This window comes from Corvus brachyrhynchos, unplaced genomic scaffold (assembly GCF_000691975.1).
Source record: "Corvus brachyrhynchos isolate BGI_N302 unplaced genomic scaffold, ASM69197v1 scaffold10, whole genome shotgun sequence".
NCBI classification, from domain to species: domain Eukaryota; kingdom Metazoa; phylum Chordata; class Aves; order Passeriformes; family Corvidae; genus Corvus; species Corvus brachyrhynchos.
The window spans coordinates 9,644,907-9,657,648 of record NW_008236180.1 but is presented as its reverse complement, the minus strand read 5'-3'; the positions used below and the strand labels follow the sequence as shown (position 1 = coordinate 9,657,648).

General features: G+C 46.5%; 1 protein-coding gene across 1 annotated transcript in view; it reads right to left on the bottom strand.

Moving 5' to 3' along the window:
• Window positions 1-12,742, bottom strand: part of NFATC2 (nuclear factor of activated T-cells 2) — an 82,260-nt gene that overhangs the window by 14,722 nt on the left and 54,796 nt on the right. Inside the window, exon 10 of the mRNA XM_017735041.1 lies at window positions 12,142-12,704. Within this exon, the coding sequence (XP_017590530.1) occupies window positions 12,142-12,704 (563 nt within the window). The remainder of the gene's footprint in view (window positions 1-12,141; window positions 12,705-12,742) is intronic.

Here is a 12,742-nt window from a genome sequence, read left to right as displayed (position 1 = left end):
CCCTCTTCCCACAGGCTCTGATCCTGCCAGGCTGGGCCTCGGGCAGTGCAGCCACGTGGGCAGCAAACCCCAGCCACCACCGTGTGCTCCGCTCAGGAGGAAATGAATGCCTTGTGCTATTCACACAGGCTGCTGGAATCAAGGAAATACTGCAGTCTGACTGCGATTAAGGGCCAGATTACTGGCCAGGGTACTGTCCCCGAGGACTGGAATGTCCCCCATGGGAGAGGCTCCTTCCAGCCCCTGCAGAGACACTGGCGCTCTGCAGTGGGTTTTGAAAACAGAGATGTGTTTCTGCATGACAGAAACAGTTGGAGGAGCATTTAGTGCTGCATCTAAACCAAGACTGTTATCTGAACAGCCTGAAATTCTGGGGAGTTATAATCTTGATCTAGAATCTGCAATAGTTTTGAAGAGCTATGAAATGCAACCAAGTACAAAACAAAGGGTCAGAGATACTAATTTCTAAAACAGACATAGTACGACTTTTGTGTTTTAATAATAGCCTATGAAAACTGTCCTCAAGAAAAATTTGTATAAAAATCAATGGCATTTTTTAAAAAAGGAAACACATGTTACAACTCCACTAAGTTATTTGAGGGTATGAAGCTGCAGGATGACCTCAGAAGAGCCCTCACGTAACCCAGCCTACCCAGCTGAAAACTTCACTTAGGGTCTGCCTGCTGGAGTCCTAGATGCTGCAGTCTTGAACTGCTTTCCAAGGAAGGAGACAGCACCCAACTCAAAGCAAATGAACAAGGGTGCAGAAGAAACCAGATAAGAGAAAATGTAGTGCAATTTCAAGGAAGAAAGATACACAACCCAAAATAGAATTAAAAAATGCAGCTGCTAAAAGTCCCCCTCCAATTAGCCTCAGTTCTAGTTTAAGCCTGGATCTGCCTGATGCCTGGTGTGTCCAGACTATTTCCAGGCTTTGCAAACATCAATTTGTACAAAATGATAAAGACTTAATCTGCAGTGACTTGAACTGGGGCACTTCCCTAAGCACAGGTTCCTGTGCTGGTGACCAGGGACACAGAACAGCCCTGCTGCCTCCTGGGGAGAACTGGAAGCCCACTGATGGGCTGACAGCTGAAGAAGACCCAGCACTGGGAGGTATCTGACCACAAAAGGAATGCAGTGTCTGATACATCATCCAGGCCTCTGGTCTTGCGGCTGTGGAGTCTCCTGGAACTGAGATCTTACCAAAAAACTGACGCTGTGTTACTCATAATGACAGATATTGAACCCACGGAGGTTTAACTGTCACAATACTTTCACCATTGACTGCCATACTTAAGAAGTGGTTCCCCCTTCTTTTAGTCATTCTCACTTTTTCCAAAGAAACTTAGAAACCACCTAAATAAACCAGCACCCATTGAGACACTGCAAATGTCATAGGAGTCATTCATGTGTCTCACTATTTGTCCTACATTTGACTCGATTCATTCACGGGTGATGAAGTCATCCCTCATTAAGAAACCCAAACCAAACCAAACCAAACCACACCACAATTTGGGAATCTTTGACTAGACCCCCCTTGCAGAGCTGATCAGAGGGAATGATTGCAAACTCACACTCCTCTAATTTACTGCTGCTTTTGCCCTGGCCCAAGTTACTCCTTGCACGTTGAGAGCGGAGCTTCAGCCTCCTTGCAGAAAGTCAGAGCAGGTCACCACTGAGAAAGGACCACGCTGCTGGCACTTTGCAGGGACATCACCCCACTATTTGTGCAGGGTCTCTGGTGTTTGGTGCACAACCAGCCCTTCCCAGTGCCCATGGCCCCCAGCGAGCCCAACACGGCTGGGTGGGAGCAAGGGCCAGCCCCTTCTGACCTTTACTTCCACACCTGACAATTATCCATGAGGAAAAATTCCCCCTCAGGTGGAAGCCTATCACTCCCATATCCACAGGCAGAAGTCAGCAATACTTTTCTCACTACAGATAGTTTTAATTGCAATCTCACTCGAAAGAAATAGTGTTTGTTCAGCTGAAGGCAGAGTTTAGTTTATATTTCGGAGTGCAAAGTTTCCAAATTAAAAATCCACAAAAGGACATGGCTTGATTAAAATGGGAACTGTGTGGATTAGGAGAACCTGTAAGAAGATGGGGAGTGTGAGCCTTGTTTCTCACTGAGTCAGTAAGAGCTGCTCATGGTGAAGCCCTTTGATCCTCAGTGGTTTGACTCCAGTTAACAGTAGCTGAAGATTTAACTCTTTTATACCTAACGCGGGTTAAATCCAACTCAAGACCAAGTTTTCAAAGTCATTTGCAGACCATTAGTCATGCAAATTTGCAGAGATCAGAGCTTTAATTCCAAACAGACTGCAGCATCCCTTGGAGAGGTGCACATAAATTGGAGAATATGAAAGCCTGCAAAGTTGGGAATACTTGGATTTCAGGTTTTTGTGCAGACCCCTCTTAGAGCGAGGAGTCATCTGTGAAATTTCCAGTTGGATGTATGCCCAGATTTCTGTGCTTGCAAAATTGAAGCATGGGGACTTGGAGTGATGATTCAGACACAACTGCATTGTTTATACATTTTAGGTTTCTTCCTGGTAAACACAGAAAAAGTTGTATTACACAGTGAGGAAGAGCATGAAAGCCAGCACCTGACTGAAAATCCAAACTAGGAGCTAATGTGCTGAAGGGAGTTTTATGGTCTCCAAGTATTTGCTCTTCCCCAGTCCCCGACTCTCCCACTGGCACAGCTACGGATGCACTGCTTGTTTTTCACATCAGAGGAGCTGCAGTGATCTATTAGCTCATTGAGTACCTCTCGTAGCCAGTGCAGGATTGTCTTCTTGTGCATTTGTCCAGTCTGCTTTTGAAATGCCTCTAAGCACTCACTGCATCCAAATCCGAGCACAGGAGTCTCTGGGAACTGGTGAGCAAACAGCTATAAAATGGTTGGGCAGTGTAAGGCCATAGCAGCTTCTGCTGGGCAGAAAAGCAGCTCTCACTGCTCTGAGTTCTCATAAGAAAACTAACTTGGATGGGAAATTCAGATGATTCATTCTCATATTTTTAATTTAAAAATGACCAGAGATTTATAAATAAATACTGATTATAAATGATTATATTTTATAACTATATATATAGGTTTATAGTTAATTATGAATAAATAATTATATTGTTACTTATAACAAAGTATGAAAAACAGGTGGAAGAAAAATGGACTTTAAGTTAATCAATTTTAGATCTTCATTCTTGTGAGAGAAAAGGTCTATACAGACAAGAAGTCCCCCACCAACTATCCCTGCTGCCTCGCAGGATGTGACCTGAGCTGAGAAAGTTCTGCCTGTGTGAATAATGCTGAGAATCCAGGCATTTTTCTACAGTAGAAGGCTTTATAACTGCCTTTCAGTTTGCACCATAAAAAGACTGTAGATCTTTAAGATGGTTATTCTTGCCAGGCATTTTATTTCACAATAGTTAAAGAAATGTGCAGATGTTTTCCAAACTTTTCCGAGCAGCAAGGCTCTGCGCAGCTGCTCCCAACATTTCAAAGTGCAGCTCAAAAAGGACTCAAGTTGCCTTTTCAAGAGTCATTACAGGAGGAGCTGAATCCTCCCAGTTATTACATTGAGCTTTAAGGGGAGAAAAGATCCTTTCCCCACCTTTGCACATTCCTAACGTTAACCCAACTTGTAGCAAATGAAACTGTGAAGAGCAGCAATGCCAAACCCAGGCATTCAGGGTTCAGGAGTCAGGCCTCCAACAATCGTGAGATTGGTTTTTAAATCATGCAATCAACCTCCCGCCCCCAAAGTGGCATCATTTTTGTCTGTCTGGATTTTGAAAGCCCAAAACATCCAGGTTTGTACTTTTAATGTTTTGTTTTTTTCTTGGATCAGACCTGAAAAGATCATTGAGAAAAAAAAAAAACACAACCCTCTATATTCTGCTGCAGTTACCTGCACAGAAACTTTTAAATTGCTATTAATATTCCAAGAACTGCAATGAAATTGCAAAGAATTAGCAAAAGCCTCGAGCTGCCATGTGGATGTGAGCCAGGTCACTGATTATATTCAATTGCATCATGCTCATTCTGAAGGGAAGCTAAAAGGATTTTGTCCCCCTCCCTGTTTGTGAGGGCAAATACACACCTTGCTGCAGCTACAACCCCCATCAGCAACGCCCGTTCCTATAAATGAACCCAGTTCATTGCACCACCTTTGCTGGGAATTACTGGGATTCATTTGGAGGTGATCAACAGACCAGGCGAGCAGGCTGAGCTCGTACCACTCCTGTCATGGGAAGATCCCTTCCATTACCCCTCATGTTCACATCCATTCTATCAGCCGCCCCAGCTGAGCAGCCCTGGCACTGCTGGAACAAACGCCCTGCCCGTGCACACTCACCCCAGTACAGCCCCTTCAGTGGAAGGGCTGCCGGTGGTTCCCTGACTTGGCCTGAGCTGTGCTGATTCCAGGGTTTTTACACCAGCAGAGCTGTGTCTCTGCAAGGCTTTTTACCATAATAGCTGTGTTAGCAAAAGAAAACTTAAAAAAAAACCCCAACCACCTCAACCAGCACAGTTCTGTGGTGAGCTGCTGGAGTGTAAAGCAAGCCCTGTTCAAGGCTCCCAGAGAGCACTTCTCTGGTTCCACGCAAAACGGAGAATTTAACGCTAGAATGAGTTAATCCCCTTTCCTGCTTTGCACAGTTTTGTTATAAACCATTTTCTAGCTGCGCATTTCTCATCACCAAAGTCCCCATTTTTAAAAACTTTGTCAAAACAGTTATGATTTTGACTGAACTGAAAGAATTTCCGTGCGAAGCACCCAGTATCACTCCCAGCTTGCAGGAGGATCGCTGGCCCTTCTCCTTGCACCCTGCACTTGCTCACACAACAGCTTTGCTCTGTCTCCAGACTCTGCCCAAGAAATGAGAATGTTTCTGGCAGACACACCTGACTCCAGGGACAGTGACCTGCCAGCCATCAACGCTCACTGCTAGAAAGCACCTACAATTCTTTGATGGATACAGCATGAAAGGAGTGAGCCTGTGGAAAGGCAGAAAAAGGAGGGAGGAGCTCTGCCAGTCCCTCCCTTTACTGCAACATGTTTTAACCACCTAGAGCACAGCCAGTGCTGCAGCAGCTCCTGCACACCTGGGGGCACCTGCAAGTCTGGGATTCTCCAGGAAAGTCACAGTTTTACCACTGACTTTTTGCCTCAGCTGGAGCCAAGTCCCTCAAAAGCTCTGATCCTGCTTCATCCATCTGTGAGAGCTGGGGAAAAGCTTGTCTGCCTCTTTCTGCAGTGGAATAATTTTAATTCGTGACCATTTCCCTATGCTGGATGAATAGTGTCACTGGAGTGAAAAATGTTATTGTTATTATCCCTTTAAATTGAAAGTGGATTGAGGGAATAAAAGTAAATGTATGGTCCATTTTGGCAGATGTCTTCCAACAGATGGGTGTCTATGGTCTCCTTTGTAAGAGCTGTCTGCTGCCTGTGATTCAGACTGACTAAGGAATGCCATGAGCTTGGAGTAAATGGACAGTAAGTCTGGGAAAGGACTTTATTGTGGTTTAGAAGCTTTCAATTCCCAACTGCACGAACAAGTTATTTTTTTCAAGTAACTCTTTGCCAGTATTTCAAAACTATCATTGAAAATTGCTTGATGCCTCCTGAAAACTGAGTGCTTTCAGCTGATAACAGCAGCCAGTGCTGCAGCAGCTCCTGCACACCTGGGGGCACCTGCAAGTCTGGGATTCTCCAGGAAAGTCACAGTTTTACCACTGACTTTTTGCCTCAGCTGGAGCCAAGTCCCTCAAAAGCTCTGATCCTGCTTCATCCATCTGTGAGAGCTGGGGAAAAGCTTGTCTGCCTCTTTCTGCAGTGGAATAATTTTAATTCGTGACCATTTCCCTATGCTGGATGAATAGTGTCACTGGAGTGAAAAATGTTATTGTTATTATCCCTTTAAATTGAAAGTGGATTGAGGGAATAAAAGTAAATGTATGGTCCATTTTGGCAGATGTCTTCCAACAGATGGGTGTCTATGGTCTCCTTTGTAAGAGCTGTCTGCTGCCTGTGATTCAGACTGACTAAGGAATGCCATGAGCTTGGAGTAAATGGACAGTAAGTCTGGGAAAGGACTTTATTGTGGTTTAGAAGCTTTCAATTCCCAACTGCACGAACAAGTTATTTTTTTCAAGTAACTCTTTGCCAGTATTTCAAAACTATCATTGAAAATTGCTTGATGCCTCCTGAAAACTGAGTGCTTTCAGCTGATAACAGCCAGCCCTCAAAAACAGGGACATGCCTTCCACCCCAAATCCCTAGAACGGGCCTTTATTGACTTGGGGCAGCAGGTCCTGGTGGGAGCCTGCCCACGGAGGAGGCAGCAGTGCCCATGTGCCCCTCAGAGCAGCACTGGGCTCCTAATGGGCTCTGCATGTTCTCGGCACAGGAAATGCTTTGTGACACAACTCGCCTCTGGGCACTTACTGCACCAATTAAAGATTCCTGAGCTCGAGAACAAAGAGGTGCCAGTGGAACTATGGTTTTAATCACTTGATTCATTTTCTTCCTTCCTCTACTGCTGATTTGGGATGTATGGGTTTTTCTTTTTCTCGCTTTGTTTTGGTTTGCATGCTTTGAGGCAGCTGCTCAGAAAGGCTGCTGGGGAAAGGGCAGTCTTCAAATGGGGCTGGATGTGTCTGAACTTTTTAATAATGAATTGTTTCTAGAGGTGAAGAACAAGATCAGATGGAGCCTGCCATAACAGTGAAGAGACTCAGTTCTTATTCAGGTACGCAAGTGTAGGGATTTTTCTGAGAATCCATGTGTGTTACTAACATGCATGAATTAATTAACTAGAGGGGAGGATAAGATACTGTTTAATAACGGTAAACTGAAGTACAGGGAAGTTAAATACTTTGCTGGAAGACCAAGCTCAGACTCAACCCAGATCTTCCTTCTAACAGACTGATCTTTCTACTTCCTGCCAACAGACTACAGGGTTTTGGGAGCAGAACCACCTTTTTGTTCTCTTTTTATATTGCCTCTAAAAAAGCAAGACTCTGCCATAGGATGGGGGCATGCAGATCCTAACACAACACAAAGCCGCAAGAGCAGTGATCCAAAAATAAAACTGCAGTGTACCCAGGGAGTGCTGCAAGGTCCCAGCAGAGAACAGAAAATCTGTAATAATGTGAGTCAGAGCTTCAGGAATGAGTCTGATGAATACATAGATTTGCTAGAGTGTTTGAGCAGAATGTTTTGGAGAACATACAGGCTTCACTCTTAGTCAAACTCTGCCTGAGCAGAAGTGACCACACCTTCTATGAAAAGTAGTTCTAATTAAAAACAGAGCATGGCTTTTTTAGATGCAAATTGTTGCTCGAAACTGAACCCCAGCCCATTTGAAGGATTCAAATTCGCTCCTGTCTAAAATGCCAGGAAACAAGAACATTTCCCCTCTGCTCTGTCTTGCCGTTAAACTCTGTGCATGGACACAAGATGAAAACAACTACAAACCAACCTAAAGGATGCCCCTAAAGCCACCATCTTCTGTGCTTTCTGTGGATGGGCTCACTACAGTGTTTAGGGAGAAAAGCAGCTTCTCTCCAGGCAGGCAGAGCCCCTGGTCCTGCCAGTGCAGCTCCAGTGCTCAGAGGGTTTCCCACTGGAACCCCCAGCTGGCAGGAGCTCCGTGTCACCCCCTCCATCCACGTGCAGGGCTGGGGAGGGCAGCGGGAGCTCAGGATGTGCCAGCATCCAGCCAGAGCCCCGAGGACTCCCTGGCAGGAAGGAGCTCGGTCCTGGAGCAGCACTCTGGGCTGACAGTCCCAGGAGAGCCAGGGTTTCCTGGAGGTACTCCCTGCCCAAGGAGAACAGAGCTGGCCAGAAAAGAAAGCTTCCTCCTGAACATGAAGAAGGGATTTGAATTTCATTTCACAGTACCATGGGGACAGACTAAGGATTGTTGCTGAATGAAAGAACACACAAAGGAAATGCAGGGATGTAACACACTCTGAGTGGTGCTGGATGAGCAAAACTGCACAAAGGAGCACACTGCTCGTCATGGAGGTGATCCAAAGTGCTGGGTGATATGCAAGGACCACACGGCACATCCTGCACAGCCATTTTCTTGAGAAACACCTGACATGGCTGAAGTTTTCTGCGAAATACCTGAGCTCACTATAAAACATCTCCACTGATCAGCAGCCTGATAAACCACTACACATCATCTGCCTTGCTCTTCTCCTCCCAAAAAGAGATTGCTGTGCACCAAAAATAATTTAGAGCTGCTGTATCCAGCAGGCACTTGAGAGTGTCAGATGTGGTTAGACAGTTACTATTTGAATAATGACAATCATTCTTCTTTGCAAAGTTCAGCCTGACAGCTGAACCGAAGAGATCTCAATCTAGGGCCGGCAAGCTGATAACACTCAAGACAAGCTACACCACCATGATCTGTGCATGGAAGTGAGCCCTGTGTCTGTGTCCCAGATGGGGAACTGGCCCACCAGTTCCTGGAAGCTGAGCAGCTTCCCCAGGGCTGCACAGGAGCCCTCTGGCTCTGCAGGAGGAGCACAATCAGTGCCCCCAGCCCCCTCTCGATCCTGCCCCCCCAGGGGGTGCAGACAGTGCTGCAAAGAACTACATTTTTAACTGGGTTTGTACTTTAAAGAGTTAATCTCATTGCTCTGAGGGTGCTGGAGGAACTAAGCTCTATTTGTCAACATATTTATGTAGTTGTTTGGGTAACTTTTACCATTGTGGGTGGTTTGGTTATGAATAATATTAAGATGAAGCCTTGGCTGAAACGAGCTTATCACTCTGTCACTCTATGGCTTTCACTTGCATTTGAAGGTGATCCCTGCTTGCCAGCACTAGCCTGGACACCTGATGCATCCTGAAGGATCTCCTGACATGCAGGAGAAAGTAATTCCAACAGTACTGAATCTGTGGGGCAGAGGTGTGTAACTAAGGTTTCCCTGTCAATTTTTCAGGAACAGACCCTTCCTCTGGGGATTCTTCACACTATTTGATAACAAAAAGTTACAGATACATATTTTTTTTACAGAGAAATATGGGGGAGTAAGTGTATGAAGGCAGTCATGTGTGGAAATGTTGAACTTGCAATGGGTGCGTATCCAAATCCATCCTCTCTGACTGGATAGTGGAGCCTTCCTTCCAGTAACCCTGTTTTGTAATTCTGTCTGGGAGGGGAAGGCTGGGAAGCTGCAAGAAGGCAGCACAGGCTGGGCTGGGCACCTCCTCTCTGAGGCTGCACCAGCAAGAGGAGAAGAGGGGCCAGTGTCTCCTTCCAAGAAAGCACATGGCAGGTCTGGACTCCTGCAGTAGGGTCACAAACCAGCTACAGATCTGCTGAAGTTATCACCAAGGGGCTGTGGGTGGTACCAGCTGTGCAGCTCTGCACAAAGAGCTCCTGGCACATGGCAAAACCCACCCGAGAAGATGGGTAAAGATTTGTCATCACCTGCCTTGAGGCCCAGGCTGGTTTGGCTGCACTCAATTTCGAGAGCCCACAGGCTGGAATCCTCCTGCAGAGGGGGGAACAGCTCTTATCTTTTCAAGGCAGGGGTGAGCAGGTTAAGTGTGCTGAGTTCCCAGTATTATGAACCCTGTGGAGCAGTGAAGGCTCTGAGCAAAACCAAACCATGGTTGCCTGAAGAAGGACAAATAACATATTTTTTACAGCAGGAAAGAGAAGAAAATAATGAGTGGTCCTGCCAGCAGTGACATCAGGAAGCTGAGAGAGCTGAAGAGAAGTAACAATGGTGTCAGCTATGGGATGCTCTGCTCTGGTCACACCCAGGACAGCCCCAGCACTCTCAGCATGCCCACTCTGAGAGGCACCAGCTCCAGGAATGAGGAACCGACAGCGTGGGGCATGTCCAGGTCACTCATGAAGTTTGCGGCAAAGCTCGGAATAGAAACAAAGTCCAAACCACCAAGGCTGTGTGTTAACCATGAAGGCAGCGGGCAAGAGCTGATGAGAGGAGGCTACAGCAGCAAAGGGACGAAAGCTGGACTGTCAGCAGAACTCTGGAGAAAGGAGAACAAGGAAGAGAGAGGAGGAAGATGGGGGAAGGGAAACGAGAGACACCAAGCAGTGATTGCCCAAGAGCCTGGGCAGCAGCAGCAGCAGCAGCACTTGGCTCATGCCAAGCCTGCCTGGGGAAGCACCAGCTCAGTGTTTGTCTGTGAAAATCACAGCAAGACTTAACAGCTCACTTTATCTCAGAAGAGCTTTCTGGATAAAAGGGATTCGAGGGAAAAGCCTCCATAATCCTTTGGGTTTGCTTTCTTTTAATACTATAAAGCACAAAACCAAACTTTCTAGTCAGGAAAAACATGGCTTTTGTTATGTTCTGAGTCACTTTTCCCCAGCAGCAAACAATGTGGCTTTTCAATTCAAGTCCTGAGCATTTCAGAATGAAATGCTTTGCAAAGCCCTAAAGTAAATCACAATTCTCCAAGTCACACTTGCAGCTGATGTAAACTCACTGAGGTCAGTAAGAGACTGCACATCACCCATCCTGCCTGGCCTGATTTGAGTGACATGATTGATAAATTAATCTCTGGCTGAAATCAATTCAAGATGATCCAGTCAGCCAAGGAAAAGCCTGGGATTTCATTATTAATTGCTGCTGCTCTGCCTAATGGCTCCTCTTAGCAGGGAGGGTGACTGCATCCTTGGTGAGCTGGGCTGCAGTTGGGTGTCACTGGCCTGATTAAAAAAATTAATTTTGCAGTCCATCTTGGGAATTCTTTTAAGTGGACTTTGGCCTGACTTTGAAGTTAGCTTTTACTTCAAGATTCTTTTTTCTTTCTTTTACAAGGTGTGTACCAAGTATTTTTAGAAATGTGGAAGAATCTCTCAGCTTCTCATATTAAAATTACCCTAAACGACAGTGTTTAGTTCTCCTGTTAGAAAGATTCTCTTGCTTTGTTACCATGCCCAGTTCCCTGAATGGAAAGTGAATCTCCTCAGTTATAGTTCTCCTAAATCTCCTGCTCAGAGAAGGGAACCAGTAAAAACTCTCCAGATGTTACTGCGATGGCACCAAAGCTGCATCAGCTCTGCAAACACAGCTAACAGAGGAAACCATCCAAACTCTACTCTGCCCACAAACCCAGCAGTGAAGGCTGCACATGATACAGAGCACCAGGACCCAGCTGAAGAAAGCCAAACTTTCACAGGCACAATTTCACAACTCCAGGTGAGTTAAGTGCAGTAAGAATCCCAAGCTAATGGGTGCTTAGAGCACATCCTGGTGCACATCCAGGAGATCAAGCCTGCAATTGCCTGGACTGAGAGGAGAGCAGAGTTCCCATACGAGACAATCAGCTCTGTACTTCCTGCACAAGTACATCCTGTATTTGCAGCAATATATCCAGCAGCCTCACTCTGCCCCCACTAAAATCAATGTTGGGCTTGCTGCTGGTCTCTGTGATTGCAGTGTCCAGCTGCACTATTAATTTTGCATTGATTTCCTCCTGCCAGGAACGTGCTTTAATAAAAGAACCAATCAACCAGACTGCCAATAGCTGCCTACCTAAGAAGAAGCAGGATATGTTCAAAGAAAGCTTTACTCTAAATTATGTTCATTCCTAAAGGCTAAATCAGCTGGCTCACAACAAAGAAACAGCATTGTTTTACTTATCAATGTCCCACTGTTCATCTAGAACATCTGCAATGGTTTTGCCTGCAGCACTACCCCATTCATTACAGGCCTTGATAGACTGCTCAATGGGCTTTTTTCTGGTACAAAATGTACAGAGCATTTTACAAAGTGGACTTTGCCTTGATATGAAAAATATAATAAAATAATTAAGAAGTGCATTTCGTTTCAGATCTGCCATCTTCCAAACTGGCAATGGAACCTTTGGCAAATGGAAACAAAATGGGACCAGCTCAACCTGGCAGCTGAGCCTGTGGCACAGAGCAAGCAGAGGGTTTCTGTGGGTGAGTGGCCAAAGTGCTTTGCCTTCTACCAAAAATGCACCTAATGAAAGACCCAAATCCAGCCTGAATGCACAGCAAATGTCCACGCCCATCAAAGGAGGCCACGCCAAGGAACAGGGGCATTGAGAACTCTGACCTTGCCCCCTCCCTCCAACAAACCTCCCGAGAGAGAAACACAGCACTTACCATCATCCAGGTACGCCTGGTCCAGGTTCTGCTCCTGCTTGATGGTCACTCCTGCTGGCAGCACCTCCTTCTGGTCACTCCCTGGTGGCCCATTCTTGGCTGCCCGCTGGCCTGGGGCCGCCTGCTGCTGGATCACGGTGGGGTACGAACTGGGGCTCAGCCTCTGGGCCTGGCTGGCCTGGGGCTGGCTGGATCTCGACACGTTGGATGTGAAATTTTCACAGCACATGATGTGCTGGAACTCCTGGTGGCTTCCACACCTCAGCTGCTGGTTGGTTGGAGAGTAGTGGATCACAGGAGAAGGCTGCTGGTGGCCTGGGGAGTGGTGCAGCACGGCTGATGTTTGGGCTGGAGAACCAGCGTGCACCAGCACGGACCTGTGGGCATCTGCAATGGCAACTGGTGTGGCCATCAGGTTGGGCTGCTGGTAGCCCAGCTGGCTGGGGCTCAGGCTCTTGCTCCTTTGGTAAATCACAGCTGGGTTCTGCTGGTGGTACCGCGAGTCGGGAGAGGAAAGGCCTGAGCGCAGCTGCTGGCAAGGAGCCATAGTGGCCACGAGGCAGGAAGGGGGCTCGGGGGCCATTGTGGGCTGTGAATAGTA